The sequence below is a fragment of the Budorcas taxicolor genome, chromosome 25 (assembly GCF_023091745.1).
Source record: "Budorcas taxicolor isolate Tak-1 chromosome 25, Takin1.1, whole genome shotgun sequence".
NCBI lineage: Eukaryota > Metazoa > Chordata > Mammalia > Artiodactyla > Bovidae > Budorcas > Budorcas taxicolor.
In genome coordinates, this window is record NC_068934.1 from 10,150,985 (window position 1) to 10,177,531 (window position 26,547).

The window sequence follows — 26,547 nt, forward strand, 5'->3', positions numbered from 1 at the left end:
TCTTTTTCTCCTGTCCTAGATCTTGGCATTGGAAATGGAACCACTAAGAAGTGAGTGTTAAATTTGCATTTTTTCCCCCATGTGCCATCTAGAGGTTGGTTTGACTTTTATCTCAAGAAAGTATGTGCATAAGTGTCATCTGCATCTTAAATGCTCTGTTCAATCTAAATTTATAGTAAAAAAACTTCATAATTACAGACATTTATATCTTACTTGTGTTTATTTAAAGTGATGTAAATTGGAGTCAGCCAGGTGAAAAGAAGCTAACTGGAGGATCTAACTGGCAACCAAAGGTTGCACCAACAACTGCGTGGAATGCTGCAACAATGGTGAGTTGGAAAATCTCATGATATACTAACATGAATAATTTGGGTGAATATGTACCATGAAAATGTGTTTAAAGCAGCGATAAAGCATAAGTGCAAAGGTCGTTACAAAATTTAAGAAATAAAAGTAATTTTTATTTCTTTCATTCAGCTTCTAAAGGAAGCTGGGTTGACATTATTTGCCAGGTACATTTTTGTAGCTAACGTTTACTTAAGAGTTATTTTGTGCCAGGCATCATTCTGACATAATATGTGGTTTTGTTTTATGTAATCCTCAAATTAACCTTATATGGTAGTAACTATTATTATCCTATTTCACAGATAAGGAAATGGAAACATAGGATTATTAAGTAATAAGCCCAAATAAAAGAGATGGGGTGGGTTTTTAGAACTCGGGCAGCGTTACCTCAGAGGCTGTGCTCTTAATTATTATTCTCTATTGCTGGTTTCAAATCTGTTATTTATTTGTCTAACACTGAATCAGTTGCTAATTTCACACAGTGTTTCCCCTAAAAATGGCTCAGTGTTCACTAATTCAGTGTTCTGGTGACTTTAAGAACCTTCAGTTCAGTTCAGTTCAGTCACTCAGTCATGTTCGACTCTTTGCGACCCCACGGACTGCAGCACGCCAGGCCTCCCTGTCCATCACCAACTCCTGGAGTTTACTCAGACTCATGTCCGTTGAGTCGGTGATGCCATCCAACCATCTCGTCCTCTGTCGGTCCCCTTCTTCTCCTCTCTTCAGTCTTTCCCAGCATCAGGGTCTTTTGAACCTTAAGTGCAGCAAATAAGGAGAATCGGCTATAAAAATTAGATGACAGTATTAACAAAGCTAGTTTCAGCTGTGTATGTATACACACTCACACATCTCACATAGATTATAATCTTAAATCCTAAATAAATTTATTCTAGTAGATGATATTTTATTTTACAAAAGAGAAAAGGAGTTTCAGAGGTGTTAAGTTGACCACCCCGCTAATTGGTACCTAAGTTGAAACTCTAGACCTGGCCAACTGGCCCCAGAGCCAGAGCTTCTTCAAGTATTCCGCATTGTTCCCTAGTTCTCCATCCTCTGGTTATCTTCTTATTAGAACTGGATGTATCTGGTACAGATTTTTCACTGCTTTGCACATGTCTATGAAAAAAAGCTTCACAAGTATTGATTTGGGGATTACAAATTTTAGTTTGTAGCAAATTTGCAAATATAGAATCTATGAATAATGAAAATTAATTGTATGATAATTAATGTCTAAGAGATTCTCCAGGCAAGAATCCTAGAGAGGGTTGCCATTTCCTTCTCCAGGGGATCTTTGCAACCCAAAGATCAAACCTGGGTCTCCTGCATTGCAGGCAGATTGTTTACTGTCTGAGCTTCCAGGGAGGACCAATGAGTTAGCATCTAATACTAAAGAAGTTCTAATAGTTTTAATTACCATAAGGTATGGTTGTCCCTGAGTAGTTTTGTGGCTGTACCATACCCTTGGTTAGCTACTGTTTTACCAATCCAATATGTCTTCCTGGGTCAGAGAAAACCAATTTCTTTTTGTAGAAAAATTTGAAACATGCTTTCTTGCAAACTTGGGCTAATAAGCAGCATTTTGCATGTTCTGTCCTTCCTGTTCTTAGAGACCCTCATACCCTTGTTATAGCCACTTTTGTTATTAAATCTCCTCCAGAGCATTGTGCTGTTTTGCTGTTTTCCTTGGGTTAATTGTAAAAATTAAATATAGGGCTGAGCTAAAAATAGTGTGCTGTTAAAGTTTTCCATGACATTATCTAGAGAGTTTTATTAATCTCAGTCTTCATTAGTGGAAAATAATACTAAAATTTAGCCACCTTTTAAAATCAGTACTTTTTCTCTGGGCTTCCCTGATGGCTCAGCAGTAAGAATCTACCTGCCAATGCAGGAGATAATGGGTTTGATCCCTGGGTCAGGAAGATTCCCCTGGAGAAGGAAATGGCAACCCACTTTTGCCTGGGAAATCCCATGGACAGAGAAACCTGATGGGCTCTAAAGAGTTGGACATGACTTAGTGACTAAACAACAACTTTTTTCCTGGTAGTGGTCACTACCATCACCAGTAATAAAACCTTACATTTTAAATAGTTTACATTTTACACACACATACTCACACACACTATCCTGACTCTATAATTAGTGCACTCTTGGGAGCAGCTGTTGTCCCAACTGTAGGGGTAAAGTGATTTTTTTTTTCCCCTCAAGTGGAAAGCAGCTCAGAAGCAGATTTAAATTGAAATCCATCCCTTCTGACTCTGAATCAAATGTTTTTCCCACTGTAACACACCTCTAGGTGTGAATCATACATTGATATAACATATGAACCATGATATAAATCTGAATGCTGATACAAAAATACAATGACTAGTTTCTTATTTTGTATTAAATTAGTATTAATCTATATGAAATCGTAGAAATTTGCAAATAACACTTGACCTTAGATTGACTATTAGAATGTAATAGACATCTAACCATCTAGAATGTGCTGATAAGAAACCGTATCTATGGTGCTGTGTTGTATATGGTAAGGTGCGTCATCTCTTGAGGAGTTGTGAAAATATTTGTATGTATGTATTTTATAGAGGTTCTTTTTAATGACTCACATTTAGGGCTGGTGATGTGATTCACTACTTAGATAAACTGCTGCTTATGACATTTCTTTACATTTCTAACTTTTTTATTAATCTTTAAACACTGTCAAGGTTTTTAAACTTTTAAAAATTTAAAACAAATTTATTGATATTTTATTAAAATATATAATGATGTTACATTACCAACTCTTTTAACTGCTTGCTTCTTTTTCTGTGGTATTCATTATACAATGCATCCCTGTTTATGGTATGCACTGAACTTTACACTATTCGTACTACCGATAGGTTTTATATTTTAATGACACTTGAAATCATTAAACTCTTACGTAAGTAAGGGGATGATGCGAAAGACTAAATTTCCCTTGTCAACCTTGATAGTGTTTTAGTGTAGATGTTCTTCCAGTAGATACTGGAAATACAAGGGATTCTAGGTAGTTAATGAATGTACATGTGAACTAAAATGCTCTCTGTGTATTTTCTGTTGTGTAAGTACTTGTTCTAATCCAGTGTTATTGCATTATGTAATTGTTCTCCCTGGGAAAAACAGAATGGCATGCATTTTCCACAATACGTAAGTGACCAAAAACTAGCCTTTTTTGCAATAAATTGGCATGCTATTAACCACTGCTGTAGCAGAATCTCATAACCTTCCAGCTATTACTTGTTTTCACATTCAAATTTTCAATGTGCCAAAAATTCTTCCTAGCATCTACTGATTTCATGGGTTTGTTGTAGAATTGATTCTGATGACGGTAGCATGGGAAATACAAATTTTTTTTCTTGCTTAATATTCTGCCATTTGCTGCCAGATGGCTGGGCGTCTGTGTTTGTATCTGTGCTTCCACTATGCACTTGATGACTTCTGAATGAAGGGAAATGGTGATTGTGGTAATGTTGGAAACCACAGGTGCATGAACTCTCACAGGCTTCTGCTGTCCTGGGCAGTTTGTCTGCTGCTCTTGCAGCTCTTGGGTCTTAAGTAGGGGGAGACCAATAAGCTCTACACGCTCACTCAGATACTAAGCTTCTAACTAGTCACTTTAGCTACGCTTCATTTAACTTCTCCATGTGTATGTTCAAATTGCCATATAATCTATTTTTTATGTTTTAGCAGTGTTATTGGTCTTTCACCTGTCTTCATCTTAAGTTTTTATTAAAAGATAACACATAGGGAATGTTGTTAAGACAGCAAATATATCTAAAATGATTTTTGCTGAGGTCGTATATTTCAAAGCATGAATTGAAGTGGGAAGAGGAAGGACCTTAGACATCTTATGGTAGATCGTTCTTTTAGACATTTAAGCATAAACAGACTTGAAAATGTATTACTCTTCTGAATTTGTGCTTTGCAGAAGATATTTTAAATAATTTACAGAATAAATTGGAATACTAATATGTATACTCTACATACAAACTTGAGTCATACTCCGTAGTGGTTTGAAATCTTTGGGCTTATTTGAAAGAAGTGAATGAGGTCCTTAGAAACTAGTCTTTTGGAAGATCAGATTGTTCATTGATTTGAAATCTTTAAGCTTTATCTTTGCTGCAGAAGTGAAGCACCTAGGAACATTCACTGTGCTGCTTTTTCTGGGCAGACATCTTTATGGGAGAGACAGACGTTATGTTGCAGGATTTGAGTATTTCTAAAAATCTGAATATTTTTAATGCTGTAAAAGCACATTGAAATCTTAGATTACTGTTGCATCTAAGTTTAAATGGTATTTTTTCTTTCTAATAATTCTGCTTTTCTGCTAATTTTAAGACACCTTTTGTCATTGAGCTTGACACAGTTATTAACAGACACAAATATCACCTTTAATCACAGCTGTCTTAGCAATTCTTTTTAGCTATTAATTACCTGGACTCCATTGACATATGTGAGTTACACTTGCTTGTTTGTCTTTTCTCTCACCATGTCAGGCCCCCCCTGTAATGGCCTATCCTGCTACTACACCAACAGGCATGATAGGATATGGAATCGTAAGTATTTTTCCCAACACAGCTTTTTGAAAATCGGTTGACCTGCATTTAACATGTATTTATTTCCAAATTTAACTGAAAAAAGAGTTAGTGCCACATATACCCTTAGTAACTAGCACAGAACCTTGTGCCACAGCATAGGTTTCATAAGTATTTCTAGAACATTTATTATACAACAAATATCATTTATTAATGTTTACTGTATTACTTGGCTTATTTTTCCTCTCATAAGTTTTGTTAGTCATTTATACTTCATTGTGAACTCATTTAAACATTAATGTTAACTCCAAGTCTCTGTTGCTTTGACCTTATATTAATACCAGTGAGGTCTTATAACCTTAATACTACGATAGTGGATGTGGGGAGTTGATATTTCTTGCATTGTGTAGGGAGTAAATTTAGTTTAGTGAAGGCCAGAGAAATTTTCCTATGACATGATTGGTATAGTGCAGAAACAGTGTTTAAACTTTTAAGCTGCCCACAACCCACATTATAAACTGCTCTTACTCTCCCAGCTTTCTTAATATACAGACTCAAATAAGAGATGAAGGTGTAGTAGCTTCAGCCCCCTGCACATTCTGGGAAGCTTGCTGCCGGGAGGCAGTGCCCACCCATCGGCATTGCTGCTGAGGCTGCTTGTGCTGCTTCTTTATTGACGTCTTAGTGACAGGAGCTCTTTCCCTGCATATGAAAAAGTGTCATAAAAGCTTTTGGATTAGCAGTCATTACATAAAAAGGGTGTCTACACAGAAAACTCAAAAAGTGAATCGCTGAAAATAGGAGTCATCTTAAAAAGTTAAATAGAACTTGCAGAAAGATGAGATTTTAGAACATTGCATTTTAACCAAAATAATATGATGGTCTGTGTGTGCTCTGTTCTGTCACTTATGTTAATTTTATATCGTGGAATGGTAATTTTTAAAAAGATGGTTGTTTGAGATTTATTTTTAATTATTTAAGAATGAACTAACATCTGTGTATGTAATTTAAGCCTCTTCTTGGTTTTCTCTAAAAATGTGTAAAATAAAATGAAAGAACTGTTGAAGGTAAACTTCTTCAAAGAATCAACTATTTTCCCTTGTGCTTACTTGCATTATGGTATAAGAACTGGATTTGATGAACAAAGGCAATTTACTTTGAAATGTCTTAGCCATTTTATAGTTTTAAGTTTCCCTATGTCTAAAGATGACAAATTTGGAAATTTTTTTTGGTCTAAATTATTTTGTCTGTTTATTGTAGTTTGAATTTTGTAATTCATATAGAAAAAGTTGAGTTTTTTGGTAAACTTTATAAAATAAGCACATGAAAGATTTTCCATACAAAAAAAATTCTCTTAAAATTTTTAGCTGTCAGTCTTATTTGCATTTATAGACATTTACCCTTTGAGTTAATTCAGATGTACTAGTACATCATCATCATCCTTGTTTACTTACTTATAATAAGGAAAATGTGAGTCAGCATCCTTTAACTTGAGAATTTTTGTTTTTCGTCTTTTTAGCCTCCTCAAATGGGAAGTGTACCTGTAATGACACAACCAAGCTTAATATACAGCCAGCCTGTCATGAGACCACCAAACCCTTTTGGCCCTGTATCAGGAGCACAGGTACTAATTAACATGCTGCACGTAACTTATACTGTGCTTGATGTGGAAGAAATATAATACCAAAAAATCCTTTTATGCAGCTCAAAAAAACAAGTTGTTAGCATTATTTCCCTTCATGGAGGATGATACTTTCTTCGTGTATCTTTCTCATGTTAGAGCTTTTAGGTATGTCGACTATTTGGAAAGAAAGGATAAGCAGATTACAAATAGGTAAAGATGGAAAAGTCTTGATAACTTATAGTTGGTGGGGCCAGTTAAGAAACCTTCTTTCTGATAACAGTTCTGATGTGTGCTCTTCTCTGTTGGCCTTAGAAACCTTGAGCTCAGAACTCAGTTCTTGGCTTGAATGCCACAGTGAAGTGTTGCCATTGAGATATCTGTGAAACTTGACAAGTCTTCAAAAGTTGCGAATGCTATTTTTTCATTAGATAGCTTTCTCCTGCTGAAGATCATATTTAAAAACAGATACCCCTCTCCCCACAAAAGAGCAAAAAAGCTTGAAATGCCACCCTGACCTAATTTCTTCACAGGAAGGACTTTTCTCTCCAGATGTTTCTAAGGCCTTCTTCAGTTCATGAAAATTCACCTGGATATTCACTTTCTTTTTCATCTCACTATTGTTAGCATCAGGGAAATCTGGATTTTTTTTTGAAAAATGCTTCTCTCATTATGGTTAGGAGAGGAGAGAAGTTTCTTTGTTGTTCACCTCTCTGATGACATCCTGTGGGATGAGACCTTTGTAAAGAGATAGGTTGGCTTATCCCTCTCTGTGACCCTGCTTATATCGTTTAACAGTTGGGAAGTACTGACATGTGATTGTAAAAGTCACCCCCTTTCGTGGCTTCCAGTGCCAACTGATTGGTTCTTTTATATGTTTAATGCTGTTTGAAAGCATTCATGAGCATGTTTGTTGATGGACTTATTATTCCTTCTCCACTTGAATGCAGGTAGTTTTACACTTGCCAGTGTATGCAGTGTTAACATTGCAAAAATTAGTTTGTATTGATCCAGTTAAGTTAGTCTATATGTATCTCATAGACCAGTGAAGCAGAAGAGACCGTTCATTTTTCAGCCTTTTTGAGTATTGAACTCATTTAATAAATTGATGTCTTGGGCAGTGCCAGTGACTGGAAGTGGATAGTGAATTTAATTCTGATTGAGTGGTAAAATCTGTGTTCTCTGAATTTCATGTATTTCCCCAGATGCCTCTTTTGTTCCCATTTGTCCATGTTAAAGTGCCCTTTTCTTCCTGCTCCTCAAACAGTTAAGTATTTATAATGAAGTTAGTTGGCAGATGAGGTAATTGATGCAGTTATCTTTCTTATGCATTTGTTTTTATAAATTAGATTATGGGTATTTATATTTTCTTTCTTTTCCATCTTTTACCAGCAGCAGTTCTGAATTTGGCTGAATACTGTTAAAGAAATGTATTGATTTTGATAACATTAAGCTGTTGATAATTTCCTTAACTTTTGATGTAGATCCTTTCTTTAGTTTATATGTCTTCCTATTTTTCTTTTTTTTTTTTTTAGTTTTTTCTTTGTTACCCACATTTTTAACTTCAGGTACATGTAGTTTATTTTTAAAAATTGCTTTGGGTTTTTACTGTTACAAGACCAAGTGATAAAGAACTTAAATGTATTTAGAGGAAAAAAAAACCAACTGTATTTTGGGGCTGTAAATATACTGGTAACCACTAACCACCTAATTTTCCCTGATGCATAGCTGAAACCCTGCACCTAGTGTGGGTCTTGTCTTGCAAGCTCCTATCTCAGAAACAGAATATACTGTTACTAAGCTTGGGTGCTACCTGACAGTTTGCAAACACTTTCACATGCATTACCTCATTCTCAAACTAATGTTTAAGGTAGATGGGCCTCCTATCACTAGTGTCACCATTCTTTATTTTTAAAAAGTTGAGATTTGGAAAGGTTCTTCAACTAAACTAAACAAATGGTGAAATGCTACTTAGCTCCTTCCTGGTCCAGTGCTCATTTGTGCCACGGTACTCTCTACTGCTGTTGCTCAGCCCATGTGGCCACTACGCCACTACTGTCTTCCTGTGCCCATAGTGAACCACTCTGCTAATTCCTGGGTTTCCTGTTAGATTATAAACTATATTTATGTATCTAAGATATAACTATAACTGTAGTTGTCAAGAGCATCCTATACAGTTTTGGATGATATTTTTAACCTTGAAACATTGTGCCATGAGGGTTTTTGGTGTGTGTTTTTAATAGTTTAAAACAAATCTTAGTAAAAGAGAATCTACCTTAAAAAAAATTGCTAGCCCCCTGGCATCAGTTCTTAACACAGGTTTTATATCTTGTTTCCTTTTGAAATCCATGTTAACTGTCACCAAAACACCAAAAACAGTGCAAGAATTTCCAAGTATATAAATGAAATAGTGATAGAACTGCCCTTTTCTAATTACTTTCTCCCAGAAGAGAATGAGAACATTTGGAAACAAGCTTCTAGTTGAAAAATCAAATTTGAAGTCAGTAGGTAATTTTAAATATTACTGGTTGAGAAAAGCAAATGAAGAAGGCAAATTGATGACGAGGAAAAGAAGATTGGGTGGCAGTGAAGTGGTTCAAAGAGGCTTTGGACTTCTTCTTACAGAGTTATTTGAACCAGCTGAAAGTCAGAATCTTAAATGTTATAATGTTGCTCTTGATTCCTTTCCCCTCTTTGTTTTCCATAGATCTTAGGACAGTGTCCCACTAATCATTCCTCTGCTCTTCTTAGCCCCTCCCTTTTCGCAGTCTATAATCCTTGACCCAGATGGGAACCTTTCTTGCCTTCCTAGTTTAATCCATGTGTAGATACTGGAGTAAACTTCTGTAGGCAGTATTTGTAGCATCTTATCTCCAGACTCAAAAGTCTAAGGAGATGAATCTGATATAACTGAACATGTAAGATACACCCTCAGCTTTTCTTTTGTCTTAAGAACTACCTCACAGAATTTCCCTCTTTGAAATAATAATGAGTAAGTAGAACATTCGTGTCCTTCCAGCTGCATGCATTCACAATTCTCGGTGATTATCCAGTGTTCTTCTGCTGTTTGTCTTTTCTAGAAGAACTTTTGTCTGTCATAAAGTGGATTTGCTCTTTACTCGTTCTAAGTTATCTCTCATCCCTTTTCCATTCTCCTGAGATTTGAAGTTCTTTTACCTATTCTGCATTATTCTTCTTTATAGAATTTGTCACTACTTAGCATCTGTCAGTTCGTCCATTTGTCCATTCATTGCTCCATCCATCCATTTGACCTAGTGAGAGTTGCCTATATTAGACTGTAACCCTCACAGAGGCAAGCTTGTATAACTTTTATGTTCATGGTTCCTAAAATGGTGCCTGACTCATAACAGGTTTTGAACATTATTTGTCAAAGAAGGGAATTTGGTTGAAAACTTACCTTTTCCATTGTGTCACTTACTCTGTTTCTCATTGATGTATCTTTTTACTTACTTATAAACATTGTAGTAATTTATAGCAGTATGCAAAATTGGTTTAAATTCTTCGCTAAAGACTGTAAGCTAAAATGTTAGGTGACTAACCTGAGGAATGAAAATGCCTTTAATTTCATGATTGAATATTTTTAATCATTTAAGAATTAAACTATCTTTGGAGTAGGAAAGATTTTCTCAAGCTTTAGTTTTTAATAATTCTTAGCTAGTTTCTTCTGGTCCCATCACTTTGGGGCAAATAGATGGGGAGACAATGGAAACAGTGACAGATTTTTTTTCCTTCGGCTCTAAAATCACTGTGGATGGTGACTGCAGCCATGAAATTAAAAGACGCTTGCTCCTTGGAAGAAAAGCTATGACCAACCTAGACAGCATATTAAAAAAGTAGAGACGTTGCTTTGCCAACAAGGTTCATCTAGTCAAAGCTATGGGTTTTCCAATAGTCATGTATGGTTGTGAGAGCTAGACCATAAGGAAAGAAAGCTGAGTGCTAAAGGATTGATGCTTGTGAACTGTTTTGTTGGAGAAGACTCTTGAGAGTCCCCTGAACTGCATGGAGATCAAACCAGTCCATCCTAAAGGAAATCAGTCCTAAATAGTCATTGGAAGGACTGATGCTGAAGCTGAAACTCCGATACTTTGGCCACCTGATGCGAAGGCCCAGCTCATTGGAAAAGACCTTGATGTTGGGAAAGAGAGAAGGCAGGACGAAAAGGGGACGGCAGAGGACAAGGTGGTTGGATGGCATCACTGACTCAATGGACGTGAGTTTGAGCAAGCCCCGGGAGATAGTAAAGGACAGGAAAGCCTGGCGTGCTGCCGTCTATGGGGTTGCAAAGAGTTGGACGTGACTGAGCAACTGAACAACAACAAAGCTAGTTTCTTTTATTAACTTTGGCCGTTCAGTGGTAGCAGTAAACAAAATAATTTTTCTTAATGTTTAATTTAAACCTTTTAGTTGTTCTCTCATTGCTTTGCTTTCTTTGTTTCAATAAAAATTCTTTGAGGCAAAGATGTCTCTTTATACAGTATAAAATAAATAATAGTTTATAAATACAAGCGAAATCCCATCAAAATAGAATCTTTTAATCAAATCCCAGTTCTCCTACTATTGTCAGAAGTCTTCCTATTTCTTGAAGTATTTCTTTTGGGAGCCGTTACTTACTAAAGATGTACCTTATAGCTCCTGCTCTCTTATCGACCATACTCTAATGTTCCTGTAGACCTATACACTTACTCTGTTCTGTTCACATTTTGTGCTAATTCTATATTTTTAAAAATATTTTCACACAGCTTAGAGATGTTCTGTTTCATGACTAATGTAGCTTTTTTTTTTTTAGTGCTCTACATGAGTGCATATTTCTGTTTGTTTGACTGTATGGAGAATACTAGAACCGTATGGCTAATGCTTTTTTTTCTTCTCTTCCATGCTTCCTCACACTATTTTATTTCCTGTTAACAGTTACTAGTGTGTTTATTAACTTGGGGAGAATGGGGACTCTTACTGCCCTCTCTGGGCTTGTGCTTTATATAAACACTGGTACATCCTGGTATATAAATTGAAATGTACATTACCGGTTAATAGTTTGTAAAGTCATTCTATATTGCAGTAATGTAGCAATTATGTTACTAAGCATGAAGACAGTTAGCCCAGTTTTGCTTTCTTCTTCTTTTTTTTAAATTCCCTGGTGGCTCAGGCGGTAAAGCATCTGTCTACAATGCCAGAGACCCGGGTTCAATCCCTGGGTCAGGAAGATACCCTGGAGAAGGAAATGGCAACCCACTCCAGTACTATTGCCTGGAAAATCCCATGGACAGAGGAGCTTGGTAGGCTACAGTCCATGGGGTCGCAAAGAGTTGGACACGACTGAGTGACTTCACTAGTGACTAGTGATGTGAAGTAACAATCTCTTAATGAATGTTCATAAAACAGTTGAGCTGTTGAAGATTTGGTGAGGGGTGTGTTGTGTTTATGTTCTTACCACTTTTTTAAATGAGAATCTCATACTGATCCCCTTATCAGTCTGTTTTCCAAAAAGCAATATGAAAACCATAGAGTGTTACATCTGCAGATCTAATTTTTAAAATAAGCACATTAAAAGTTTTATTGTTTTCCTGATTGGTATTGGGAGGCTTTGAGGGTTTTTTTTAGTAGAGGATATGGATAAGATGTAAAATGGCTGCTGTGTTTTTGTTTGTATCTGCCAGATCTAAGAAAGTATGACATCAGTTGAGTGTCTGAAAGGACACAGTGGCTAGTTGTGAGTGCCATTTACCGACCTAAATGGGAGTACTGTTAGCTTTGGCTATTGGAATAATTTAAGTCTCAAACCAAAAAAAAAATGGCCTTTTTAATGACTTTCTTGTGTGTGAGAACTAATAGCTCTCTTTGCTTTTAGGCTTTACGTTTTTGTTTGTGTTTTTTTTTAAACTTTCTTGGTGTGTTAATTCTGGGTGTTGGCAGTGCCTCTCTGTCAGCTGACCTGCCCAGCTGCATTTCTGTGGAGACTTTTGCCTCGTTAGCAGTGTGTTGTGGTCATTCATCCTTGCTTAGTAGAAGATCCCATGGTGGGGATTTACTTTGGAAATGGGATTTAGTACCATTGGTGAGACTGTTTCTGTAGTCCCCTGGGCCTACCTGAATCAGTCAAAACAAAAATTGGAGGAGTCCCATCTGCTGACCATTATCGTTAATAAGACTACCTGTAGAACCAGGCCTTTTCACTGGATTTTTGCTGAGGACATTTTTTTCCCCTAAAAGGTGGAAATCTAATTCTTGTTTTCAGCAAAACTGAAACATATTCATAAAATACTGGGTGACTGTGAGGTTCTACAAAGTCTTCCTGATGAACATCAGTGACTGTACAGCACTGTGAATATAGCAGGCGCACAGTGTGTATTGACTGACATAGACTAGAGAAATCCTTTTTAGAAACATCTTTCTAATCTTAAACTTTTTTCTATATATTAAATATAGCCATAAATTCTAGCTGAGTGGAGATTAATAGAGATAGCGAGTTTTAGAGAGGAAGCAGTCAGACTGCTTTGGGAACTGGGACTGCTCCAAGTCTGTTGTTGGTGCCTTAGGGCTGCCATAACAGAGTGAACCGCAAAGTTGATGGCTTCAAACAACAGGAATTTCATCTCTCGTCCTGGAGGCTTACAGTCCAGTAATAGGGTGTCAGCAGGTCAAGCTTCTCCCGAATTCTCTAGAAGAGGACCCTTCCTTGCCCCTTGCAGCTTTTAGCAGCCCAAGTCATCCTCTGCCTCTCGCATATGGCGCTCTCCTTGTGTCTCTGTCTTCACGTGGCATTTCCCTCGTAGAATCAGTCATTGGATTAGGACCTATGACCTAATAGGACCTAATGACCCCATCCTTACTTGATTATATCTGCAGAGACCCTATTTCCAAATAAGTCCCTCTCATAGATTCATTCATAGGGGTCAGGACTTCAACATATTAATACCTTTTGGGAGGATAGTTCAACAGATTCGTCAGCTCGACTCCGCACTAACCAGGTGTTTCAGAGAAAGTTGCCCTTGGAAATTTGATGAGCCTCAGTTTCTTTATCTATAAAATGATGATTTTACCTTATGTATTTTAGCATTTGTGGAACTAGTGTTACCATAAACTACCAAACTTGATTTTATATTAAAATTTTTATTTGGTCCAATTTAGTATAGTTTATAAGCCCCCTTCCCCGCCTTTTTGGTGGGGGTAGCAAACCTTTTGTGACGATGCCCAAGTCTAAGGAGCTCTCTCCTTTGATATTTTAAATTGAAGCCTAGTAGATAAATCAGGTAAAAGCATAAATCAGGTAGTAGATAAATCAGGTAATAGCCTCAAGCTCATATATGGAACACAGTTTGAAAGTTTTTTTGACTGAAGAAAAGTGCCATATTTTCAATAAATAGCAAATAAGTGGTGCATTTTAGGTATAATTACTATTTCATCTCCTTATGTACCAGTTAACATAAACCTAAGCTTTTCATTTTCTTTGGTTTTCAAGGGATAAGAAGTTTAAGTCTTACAGAATGAGCCATGAGCATTTTATTCACATAAGCAGAGCCAGCTTTTAGGATTTCCATCCATCAAACTGAACTTTAAACAGACTTCTCTTAACCCTGGAAACACTTCTTATAATGGAAATGTTTATTTTTAGCTTCAGCAGTTAATATTTCCTTCCATGAGTTTAAGAAGTCTTGCGATCCATTTCCCTCTGCAGTTTGGTTTTCTTTTTTTGTCAATTTATGTTGCCATGATTTTAAGATGTCTCAGATGCCGTTTTGCAATAACATTTCTCCTATGTAAAGAGGTTTAGAAACAACATACATTTAAAGAGAAATCCTCTTAGGTCACTGTTTTGTGCCCCTAAAAACAAGATGAGTAGTGCTTTGAAGGCAACAGGAGTAATGTTGGCATTACTTTTTGGTGTTACTGATGGGCGGAAGCCCGTGATGGGGTTGTGTTGAACATAAACCCAGGAAACAGTTATCAAAGGTATTTGACTCAGCCTCCAGGACAGGTCCTTTACCTTATGCAATAGAGAAGTCTTCTCTTTGTAGCCATACTTCTCAGAGGCAGCTGAGAATAGCATTGTCTTTAGTATAAAATATTGCAGTGCAATACTGTATGTTTATGTCTTACTCATCTGGATTCAGTAACATACAAACTCAGCATATCTTTCTGTGGCTTAGTTTTGTAGGTAATGTCTCGGTGAAATCATATTAAGTAGGGCTGAGGTTTCTAAAATGTTTTGATTACACAGCAGTATCAGGAAAGTAGTCTTTAAGCATGTACCCTCAGTGTATTTGTACTTCTTTATTCTTATAGCAATGTTATGTACATTAAAAACATGGAGAAATAGACGTTTTAAGAGGGTAAAAATAGGGAAGTTCTAATATTTTCTTCTAAATACCCCACTTCGGTGATCATTTTTATACAGAGCTTGTTTTATCACCAAAAATCATTTTAACTTAGCATGTTATAGAATGTAAATTTTACTTAGTGTTACTTTAAAATGTAAGTTTTGCATTTTTAACTTAACATGTTATAGAATGTGTTTACTGTGTGTAAGTCACTGCTAGTTGCTGAACAAGAGACAAAATATATATATCTTATTCTTAATGTTTCTGTACATTTGAGGAGCCTGAAGGTGAGTGTAATATGGAAGCACAAGTGACTGGTTGATGGTAAAATAAACTCTTAAAAGAGCAATGCAGATTCAATGAGATTCAAGCTGATCCTATTATATAAAATTAGATGAGCATTTGATTGTAGAGGGTAAGGAAGGTTGAACTAATATTTGAGAGACTAATATATGCCACTGAACGAGCTGGGTGCTTTTTGTATATTTCAGTCCTCAAGGCAGCTGTTAAGGGAGGTTTGGGTATTGGGTCTTTCTTAATCCCGCTTTACGAAAGAGCCAGGATTAGGTTTATCTCCCTCTTTCCATAAAACTGTGCTCTCATCCTTGGCAAAAGAAGTACACCCATTTTTCTCCTAACTTGCCTCTTGAACAAAGACAAAATGAATCTTTACAGTGTTGCTATTTGATATCCAGGCTTTTGGATTCAAATTCAGATGTAAAGATGTGGCAGAGTTGTTCCTTCTCTAAGAATTTTAAACAGCCAGTATGTATTTCAAGAAGTTTGTCCTAAAATGCCCAGTCTTCTCCTATAAGCTTTCAGTTGCACTAGGCTTACTTTCTGAGACTGATGCTATTTTCTTGTTCTAACATGAAATTTTCTTTCTTTGGTGTTGAATGTTGTAAACTGAAGGAATAGTAACCATTTTTATTTTATGGTCTTTAGTATATTGATAGAACTCTATTTTTAAAAATTCCTTTATTGGAATATTTGCTTTTTTTTTAATTTAACTTATGATTTCTGTACTGTCGTCTTTACTATGCTAAACACACACTACAGCCAAAAAGGAAAAAAAAAATTTACTTAATTGCAGCATTTTTATAAAGGTTGATTCAGGTGGAGAAAGGGGGTGAAGGAGTGTCAGCTGAGTTGCCATCATCAATTACCTGTACATTTTAGTATTTTTATTTATATTCAGCTCTTCTTTCATTGCTCACTATTTCATTTTCATACAAAATGAGAAAAAACTTAAGTATGTCTGTTTTAGACTAGTGAGACTGACCATTTGTTTAAATGGCATATTTAGTTGTGGGATAGGTCAATTTAATTTGAACAAAGTGGTGGCTGTACTAATTTTTTTTTAGCTCTGTGTGGTCTAGAGAATGTTACTGAAATAAATAAGTGAAAGTCTTTTGTTTGGATGTGTGTGTGTGTGTGTGTGTGTGTGTGTGTGTGTGTTGCCATATTTGTAGTAGAATATGACTGAAGTGGTCAGTTACAATTTGTCTTATTGCTACCTTGTAAAATAGTGATTTTGCAGTTAACAAAGATCACTGGATTTTTCTCTTTTTTTAAATTTTTTAAAAAAATTTATTTATTTTTTGGAGGTTAATTACTTTACAGTATTGTATTGGTTTTGCCATACATTGACATGAATCCGCCACGGGTGTACATGTGTTCCCCATCCTGAACCCTCTCCAGTACGTAGCAGCCCTACATATTCTTTAACATACTCTCAAGAATGATAAGTAAAGGAGAGCCAACCCTTGTAGTTTTGGGTGACTTTCTCAGGCTCTTTAAATCCTGCTGGTTCTCAGCTACCAGGATCCTGTTGCCCTTTGGTGCACTCTGTTCTTCCTTCTTTCCTTGAGCAGTGACTGGGCTCTTGCAGCGTATTTCCTTTCCTTCAGTTGCCTTACTTGCTCTCTGAACTGACGACTATCTCAGCAGTGCGTGATGTGCGTGTCCTTTGGTATGGGTGCTGGAAGGGTGGGACAGGCGGTGAAGGACTGCTGCGCGGCTCAGCCCTTGGCACCCTGTGCAGGCTGCCTGTCCAGTCTGGGCCGAGGTTCCGTCTGCTTGAGATGGTTGTTGCTGATATGCAACTTAACTGTGGGGCTACTGAGTCTTATTTTCTCATGTTTTAATGTAGCTACATGTTTTTTAAGTAGGTATTGAAGACTTATGTATGTGTTTATTTTGCCAATTTAACAAATAGTAGAAGTGTTAGAAACTAGCAGTTTTTCCCCCAAGGAAAATTGATGCTCTTCAACATTATTATTAAGCCTCTAGGACTTTTCTCTAGCAGTGTGCTCACATATGGAAAAGAAAAGAGTTCTGGTGTTCCATTTTCCCATATTCTTCAGAGTGCATTTTCCTCTCAGACTGCTGCCCTTATGAAAATGCGATACAAGAAGATGTTTTAGTGAGAGGCTCTCATACAGGACTGTAGATTTTGGATGATTGGCGTTCTGCAGTAAGCAGGGACTTCTGTTTTAACATCAGATGAAAAAGAAAACGTGTTTTGGAGAAAAACCCAGTTAATCTTTAATTCCCAGCTCAGTGATTACTTTACTTAAAATCATTTTGCTGCTGAGTGGTCATCCTAGTTGGTATGAAAGGTGGAGGAGAAGCGTCTTTCCAGTTAAGCTTCTCTGCCTGGATGATACTTGACTCTCCAAACCCAGACCTACTGTCCTGTCTTGCTGTCCGTAGCTGCTTGTGTAAATTCCATCAACTTTTCCATTGTCTCTTCCCATTGTCTTTGAACATTTATTTCTGAGAACAAGATCTGGATTAAGAAAATGACTCAACCACTAATATAACTGGCCTTCCCTGGTGGCTTAGAGGGTAAAGCGTCTGCCTGCAATGCAGGAGACCTGGGTTCGATCCCTGGGTCAGGAAGATCCCCTGGAAAAGGAAATGGCAACCCACTCCAGTACTCTTGCCTGGAAAATCCCTTGGACAGAGAAGCCTGGTAGACTGCAGTCCATGGGATCTGAAAGAGTCAGACATGACTGAGCAACTTCACTTTCTTTCACTAATATAACTGAGAATGATTTCTAAACCTGTAAATTAATCTTGGCACCCAAAACAACAAATTTCATATGCTTGAGGTGTGATACATTTGTTGAAAATTCACTGGCTATTCATGCTCTGTAGTGCTTAAAGAAAAAGGCAGAAATGGGATCACTTTGAGCCAGCAAAGACAGATTTTGAGCCTTGAAATCCTTTACATGAATTCGAATGTTGAGGTATGAATTGAAACTGTTTCTGTTTAGCTCTGATTTAATGCTCAGTTGAACATTCCTGTGCTGTGTGCCTCTGCAATCTAATGCAGGTGGAGGAAAAAAATTAAAAGTTTCTTCCAAAATATTCTTGCCTGGAGAATCCCATGGACAGAGGAGCCTGGCAGACTACAGTCCATGGGGTCACAAGAGTAGGACATGACTTAGCGATTAAAAAGAGAGAGAAAAGAATAGCTTCATATTTGGTTTAAAGTAGACTTGATGAAGGAGATACGGATGGTACTTCAGGAGTTGTCTTTACTTGAGGAAATACTAAAAATATTTTATTGATTGCAGCAGTCTATTTGCCTTACTGTATGTTTAAACAATAAGAGCAAATTCCAAGAATCAAGTAAATGTATTCTAACAGGAAGCTGAATCAAGGATCTTAAGTATTCCCTGTATTCAGGGCAGTGTGTGGGTAGTTCAGCTATGGTAGATAACCTCTGAGCTCATTTCTCCCTCCGGAGTATAAGAGCATCAGCTGCAGCTTTTCCATATAAACAGGCAGGAGACAACTCCTTGTCCAAAGTGTGAACAGCGAGGACAGGACTTTGCACCTCTGATGAGGAAGGAAGGAAAGAGTATTGCAGCTAGATGTGTTGGCTCTGGACAGAGGTCAGATTTTCCACACCATTTGACAGACAGCCTCTACCCCGGAAGCCGCCATCTGCAGCTCACAATTGTACTGTGGCTCCCTTCTTCCCCACTCCCACTCACACATATAATAAAAGTCTTAACCATGGGTCAGCTCATTTCGACCTTTTTGGGTAAAAGACTTTATTCCTTTGGAATTCAGAAACAAGAATTTGTTTTCTGAAAAGCACATGCCATTGGATACCCTTTAACTTGACATGTGACTGAAACTTTTGTTTTAATGATTCTGCTTTCTGCACAGGCTGCCATTATATATTTATTAAAGATGACAAACAAAAACCACCTCCTCTTTCATTACATTTTCTGCCTTCATGTTCTGTCGTTCTGAGACCTTTTTTCTTTCCCTCTCTCTGTCTCTTTCCCCCAGCTGTCGGCAGCCTCCAGCCCCTCCAGTCACAGTCCTCACAGAGCTTCAGGAAAGGACCCTTTTGCAGAGCTCTCTTTGGAGGATTTCTTATAAATCACTTTAGGTATTGCTGCTTGTTGGGGGAGACGGGGACTGAAATAACTTCTAAAAATTACCAAACATTAAGCACGAATGGCTCTTCTCTTTTGTTTCTAAAGGACTCTAGGTTCCCCCTCTTCCTCCTCCTATGTTCTTGCGGTGAAGAATAATAGATCCAAATAGGGCAAGAGGACAAACTGCTTTTGGAAAAGGTCTTTAACATTGTCCGAAGGTGTGAAACCAAAAGACCGTCTCACATGTGTACATATAAGCATCCACTGCTCACTGCAGATGGATGAGATCAAACACCACCCATTAAAACCTGGGTGTTTGTATTCAGTCTAAAAGATTTATAGAGAACAACAGCAGTTTTATACATTGGATTCAAGCTTAATAAGGAGCATCTGTAGTTTTAATGTAATGGCCAGGATTCATTGTGAAGAATTCATTTTTAACAATTTCTTTAAAGGGTTATTTTTTTTATATATGCCTATTCACTTTAAAATGGTAATATTTCCCCCCTCCCCCCAAACCAGCTTATTATTATTTTTCTAAGGTAAGGGCAAGTGAATACGTAATACCCTTTTTGATAGAAAGATTCTGCTTTTAATCCATACCACCTCTTTTCCTGGAAAGCAGTGTCATTTTTCTTCTTGATGCTGGAGCCCCCAGTGTAGATATACCTTGTGGATCTTTGCGAGTTTGTACTCTTCTGATCTGACAACAGTTCACTAGCATATCTATTCCAGTAATTTCTTTTGATGAGCAGTTTAAAGGATATTATGAGTGAAGAACCGGAGTGAATAGAAAGTAGATCTTTCAGATTTTGATTTATATTAGTAAAGAAATATTTAGCAAACATCATACTGCTCCCTTAATTATCTCTAATTTTGGTATAATATTTAGAAGTAAAATTTCAAATTTTGCTTGTTGCCTGAATGAGATTTTTATGTGAAATATTTGTGTTCATGGAGAGATTTTCTGAACTTGTCATGGAAAAATTGTTCATTCATCTTCTTTCTTTCCATACCCCTTGGTTTTTAGTAGTTAGAAACTTGGAAGGCCCTGTAATTTTGCTTCAAATACTGAGTTCTGGCTCATGATAAGCTGATAACAACTGACTTTGTTTTGTAATCAGGGTTTGTGATAGGCATGCTATGAACACTTCCAGGCAAGTTGAATGGTAAAAGGCACAAAGCATTTTCACTTATGAGAAGGTATCTCTTAATGCAGTGAATTAACGCACACTTTTTTTCTTTTTTTCCAGATACAGTTTATGTAACTAGATGGAAGAGAATGGAATTATTCCAAAAAGACAAGTGCTCAAGCGGCAAATACTTACTTCCAGCAAAATCCAAACTGCTGTCTCTTAAACTCTCTTCTTCCATTAGAATGCTACAGTAACCCAGTAAAGGCCCATGAAGGAAACTGGGACTAGTCTATAGGAGAACGTATCAATACAGTTTATAAAGCCAAGAATTGCCATGATTTCAGACTAAGAGCTGTCTTTTTGGTGACTAACCCTTCAGTTCTTTCAACTCCTATTAATACCCATAATCAGTAACCTACCAAGAAAAGCCCTTATTTGGAAAGTGTGAAATTTGTATTTGGAAAAGCTGCCTGGAGAGAAGAGCTGTGTCCTTTACGCTAATGCACCAGGACTCTTTTGGGGGGATCAAATCATAATTCTTCATTATGCAGTATCTTTCTTTTCTCCAGTCCTCACAGATAGAGAAACAGTAACTAAAATTAACTTTTCTTTTTTAAAAAAAATTATATATTCAGTTTGCAGTAGACATTCCTTAAGTATTTGTATTTATTTATGATTATCAATTTACATAACATTAATATTGTATCAAACCTCCTTATGAAAATGAGTATGGATGTACACGGTATGTGTGATTGTTATCCATAAGAATGAATCTGATTCAGAATGCTTCTCAGCTGACATACAGAGCACTAAATATTTTAAGGCAAGTCCATAGGTCTGAATCGCTTAAGAATTTTCAGTCTCTGTGGGATTTAGGGAAGCATTATAAATGCATTAATCCTTATAGTCAATTCTGTGCCTAGGATTTTGCAAGGGAACAGTTCACTGAACTAGGAAAAGCACTACATTTTAAATTCAGCATTAGTGCATTGGGAAGGAACTTTACTGCTTTGTGCTTGGCATGTCATTATTTTCCATTTGACATTAGGGCCTTTCCAAAATGAATGTGAGGAATTGCTTTCACTTCAAGACTTTCCTTCTTTTCAGTAAAACTCTAGGAGGTGTTACGGGGGGAGGGGAGGGGACAAAATCCTTGAACCTTTTATTTGGCTCATGCCATGTTATGATCATGTACCTTTTAAATAAGGGGAAATAGTATCTTTAAAATTAATGTCTAGCCAAGAGTTTAGTTAACGAAGAATTAAAGTGCACTGTTGATCGGTGCTTTGTGTAAATACATCTTAACATTTGGGTTGAGAGGGGCCTTAAGAAGGACAGTTTGTTGTAGGAAAGCAATTCTGTACATGAGTTTAAGCATATTTGTTGCATTGTCTCTGCAGATTCTATTTTTGTTTACAATATTAAAATGTATGTTAGCAAAAATGGGTGGATTTTCAAATAAAATGCAGCTTCCACAAAACTTTTGTTATGGTATTCTGGTCTGAGGCGCATTTTCTTTTTTCTGTTTTTCTTTATCATTGGTATTATTATTTTTTGGCTAATAAAAGTATACCCCAGTGATTATATTTGATGATTTAATAAATTGTAAAATTTATTTCTGTTTTAATTTCCAAAAAGCTTTATCTTTGTACTTTTGTTACCTTCTAGACATTGATACACTGAACTATTTATTAAAATTGTTCATTTTTGCATTTTGATCAGATGCCTTCAGTCAGGTAAGTTTAAGGGAGAAAATGCTGTGAATTTGATGTATTGATGCATGTGATATGTCTGCCAAAAAAGCCTCTGACTGTATCGTGTTTCATAGTGAATAGTAAGTAGGATTCATAGTACATGGTAGAGGGACCAAAAGCTTTGCATTGATAAATGTGTCTGCATACTATTTGCCATGGTTGGAAAAATAAGTCTTTAACCAATACACTTTGTGAATATTACCACTTTTTAAAGTTTCACTGTTATTAAACCATTTTCATACAAACTGGAAAATGTACTTTTGTAAGTTAACTTCCTTACCATTATGACGGATTTTGATTTCTCTCTCCTGGTGTTCGAGTGGATGTTACAGTTGAGGTCTATGGCTTGTTCCTTTTGTACTGTGGTGTTTTTTGTTTTTTTTTTTTCCTCACTATATTCAAGCTTGTGAAATGCTTCATAAACATTTCCATCTTATGGTTCCAACTTTGGGGCTTATTGGGTTGGTATTATCTCCATTATACCCAGTTCACAGATTGGAATTAGGGTCTTGCCCAGGTCGATTAGCTAATAGACCTTGGAGTCAGGCCTTGCATGAACTGAGAAGGGAATTGTTTTCCTTCTGTGGTCTAGCCTGATGACCGCTGTTTATTCTCAGATGGAGCACATTTCCCACCTCCTGCTCTGATGTCTAGGCGTTATTGACAAGGAAAAACACAAACCACACAACCATGTTAGCTTTATAATCAGAATGTAACAAGTGAGGTAAATCAGCTGTTGAATATGTAAAAAAACAACACAAAACTGAATCAGGTTATAAACCTGTATATGTCCACACCATCTTACTGTCTAGGTAGCAGGTTGGTAGTGGCTGCAGAGATTGTTAGCAGAGGGAAGCTAGCCCATCCCAAATCATTTTCAAAACTTTATGCTTTTAACATCTCGTTATTACTGTTCATTGTATTTTCTTAAGATATATTTTTCTTAATAAGTGACTATGAGAGTCCATATTTAGGGAGAGGCATTATGTTGGAGCAGGGATTGTTTACTTCTCCACAAGCTGACAAAACATTACTCCTAGAATATAGGACTTTATGGGATAAATTTCTCCTTGGACTAAAATAATTGCAAGGCGCTTCTGTTGTTTAGATGGTAAAGAATCAGCCTGCAGTGCTGGAGACCTGGGTTCGATCCATGGGTTGGGACGATCCACTGGAGAAGGGATTGGCTACCCAGTGCAGTATTTTTGCTTGAAGAATTCCATGGACAGAGGAGCCTGGCAGGCTACAGTTCATGGGGTTGCAAAGAGTCAGACATGACTGAATGACTTTCACTTTTTCCCCCCACTTTCTCTTGCTTACCGTCACTAATAAGCATGTTTCCAAATTCTTAAGAATTCAGATTACTGATGTCATGGAGAAGGAAATGGCAGCCCACTCCAGTATTCTTACCTAGAGAATCCCAGGGATGGGGGAGCCTGGTAGGCTGCCATCTGTGGGGTCGCACAGAGTCGGACACGACTGAAGTGGCCTAGCAGCAGCCTGTTCTCCAGCACTGCGTGGAGGAAACCAGAATGTCTTGTCAAGGTGAGGGTGCTTCCTGTGTGCAGCAGTGGTTGGCTCACAGTCTGTGGAGAGGCCCCCAGCAGCCATCCAGGTGAATCATCCTTTCCTTGAGAAAAGATGACTTCACATCTTCCATGAGTCCTTTGCATCTGTCTTCGATCTTTTGTTCTGTCACATTTGCTACCTCGCATGGATCTGACTAGGCCTAGAATTCTGCAGTCTGAATATACTGAGTGGAAAGGCTGCTGTGTTATCTAACATGCAGTCTCTCTCGGAAGACCTCAAGCTTACTCCTGCTTTTACTGAGCAGTGGCATTCTGTTTAGTGTGTCACTAATCAGAAATGTTTTCTCAGTCTCTAGCTAGTATTTTGGTCTAGTTTTGCTAAAAGCACTTAGAAAATGCCCCATTTGTTACTGATGTAGCAGGCAGGTGTCATTTTTATGCTGGACAGAACTCCCCACATTGTCAAAAGTTAAGGTCTTTCTGTGGTTATTTTTGGGGCAGATGTGATGGTTTTGTGGCAGAGTAGGCTAGGCTGGTTGTAGGCATTCAGCTAGAAGGAGCAAAAAGCAAAATTAATGTTTTATGGAAACTTCACTTTCTAATAAGTTCTCATTCAGAAGACCTTTTCCTTTACTATAAAAGCTGGTTTCAGAGTTGGTTTTGAAGTAGAAATCTCTGCATGAGAGTCACTGGGGAGCTAAACGTCACCCTGTCTGAGCTCCTTCAGTCTGGCGCCTGTCTGCCTGCCGTGGTCACGGGCACTTGGCAGCTGTCTTGTACACTCCCCATGAGTGAGCACCAGGCTGTTGTGCCGCAGCTGGGACTGTAGGCGAAGAGATGCCCAAAGGGAAGGAAGCAGCCCCCTCTCCTTCACACACACGGACTCCAGGGTCTGCAGTGTTGTGTGCAGAGCTTGCAGTTAGTGTTCCTGACATTTCAAGAACACTTTAAAGGGAAGCGTCAGGCTCGCTGCTCTGGCACTGTCACCTAGCCTAGTGGCCATCTTAAAAGGCATGGTGAAATCTGCCTTTCTCATCATTTTTTTAAAATTTTAAATTATTTATTTTAATTGGAGGCTAATTTTTTTAATATAAATTTATTTAATTGGAGGCTAATTACTTTACAGTATTGTAGTTTTTGCCATACATCGACATGAGTCAGCCATGGGTGTACATGTGTTTTGTCTTGACGTAGGGTAGGAACTGAAAAGCTCTACTCCCATGTAATTACTCATCGATGGCAGACTTGAAGTACCCAGAGGCAGAAGCACCGCAGTAGGAGGGATAAGACTCTGAGAGATTCCCCGGAGCCCAACCACAGGGTTGTCAGAGGCAGGTGAGGAATGGCCACACCACTGGTGCTCATAGCAGCTCTTGGGAGGAGCCAGTCTTCTGACAGCTATACTGTATGTAGAACTTGGAATTCACGATGGACAGAACTTAGAGCACTGTGGGTTCAAAGTGCAAAGCAAGGAATGGCGGGCTCGTTTGAAAGCGGTAATGCAGGTTAGTGTCATGTTGACTTAAAAGCAAGCCAAACAAAATAGGATAATGTGAAATGACAGAAAATACGTGCAGCAATAATACTCTCTGTCCCTGGTTCCTGCCACAGAGCTTCTAAGACCTCTGTTATTTCCCAGGTGATAGGAGAGCGCTAAGAGCATCTTTTGTTCTAATAGTTGGTCTTTGGCCTAGTTCCTGACTCAAAGTTTATAAATCCCTTGGCATTTCCTGGGTGATGGGTGTGCCTTCTGTTCTAATGGGGCAACTCTTGGTAGATTCCCAAATGGCTTCAAGATGGAGCCAGTCATCAGAAAGACAAAGCCACGTTTAGAAGTTTGGAAATTACAGCCCCAACCTCATCCTCCAGGGGAGGCGAGGGGAGGGGCTAGAGACTGAAGGATCAATCTTGTCCATGTCATGAAGCTTCCATAGAAATGCTAATATGAAGGAGTTTAGAGCTTCCAGGTTGTGAACACACACATCCATGTGCCAGGAAGCTAGCATACAAGCCAGGAAACACAAGCTCCTGCACTTGGGACTCATCCAGAAGACTTTGCCCTATGTGAATCCTCATCTGTCTCTTCTGTATCCTTTATCGTATCCTTTTAAAATAATAAATTGGTAAAATGTAAGTGTTTCCTTGCATTTTGTGAGCCGTTCTAACAAATTGTCAGGACCACAAAGAGGGTCACAGAAGCCCTGATTTATAGCTCATCGGAAGTACAGGTGACTACCCGGACTTATAATTGGCCTCTGAGCTAAGGTGGGGAGAGGCAGTCTTGCGGGACTGAGCCTGTAACCCGTGGTGTCTGCTAACTGTAGTTAGTATGAGAATCATAGGAGCCCTGGCCAGTGTCTTAACTGGTGTGGAAAACCTGTACACCTGGTGTCATATTGTGTGAGAGTAAAGGAGACACAAGAGTTTCTCTTTTACAAATAATACGCCTAATAACCAAGGTGTTTACATGATTGAGAGAGCATTTCAAAGGAGTATATAAGTCAGTTTTACTAGCACGTATCTATTTGGGTAAGGAGGGTGGAATTGCCTCCAACCTAGTACCAACATAAATTCCAAATGAGTTAAAAAATAGAAATGTAAGGAGGTATGGTGACTTACCTCAGTCAAGTAGAAGAAGGGAAGGGTATGATAAACAGTTCACCAAAGATAAAATGCTAATAACCGATGAAAAACTGAAACTGTTTAGTAGTAACTGAAAAATTCAAGTGAAAACAGCAGTTTTCCAAGTGTAAAGCTGTTCTGAATGTATGTGTATATATTGTTCATCTAATCAAGTCTATGAAGGGGGCAGTCTTTGTTACACCTGTTTTACAGATACGTACAGGCCTGTGGGGGTAAGTTGCTATGTG

At 37.7% G+C, this 26,547-nt stretch overlaps 1 protein-coding gene across 10 annotated transcripts in view; it reads left to right on the forward strand.

The window, feature by feature from the left end:
• The window catches only part of PICALM (phosphatidylinositol binding clathrin assembly protein), a 95,206-nt gene extending 74,552 nt beyond the window's left edge, over window positions 1-20,654 (forward strand). For 6 of the 10 annotated variants that reach the window (XM_052662315.1, XM_052662316.1, XM_052662317.1 and 3 more), the window contains 7 exons: window positions 20-50; window positions 230-329; window positions 3,484-3,507; window positions 4,857-4,916; window positions 6,415-6,519; window positions 19,167-19,269; window positions 20,512-20,650. In XM_052662315.1, coding sequence (XP_052518275.1) covers window positions 20-50; window positions 230-329; window positions 3,484-3,507; window positions 4,857-4,916; window positions 6,415-6,519; window positions 19,167-19,259 — 413 coding nt within the window. In that variant the 3' untranslated portion in view covers window positions 19,260-19,269; window positions 20,512-20,650. Of the gene's footprint in view, window positions 1-19; window positions 51-229; window positions 330-3,483; window positions 3,508-4,856; window positions 4,917-6,414; window positions 6,520-19,166; window positions 19,270-20,511 lie in introns of all 10 variants that reach the window. The other 4 variants (XM_052662307.1, XM_052662313.1, XM_052662314.1 and 1 more) reach the window with 2 other exon arrangements.
• Window positions 20,655-26,547: the final 5,893 nt, after the last annotated feature.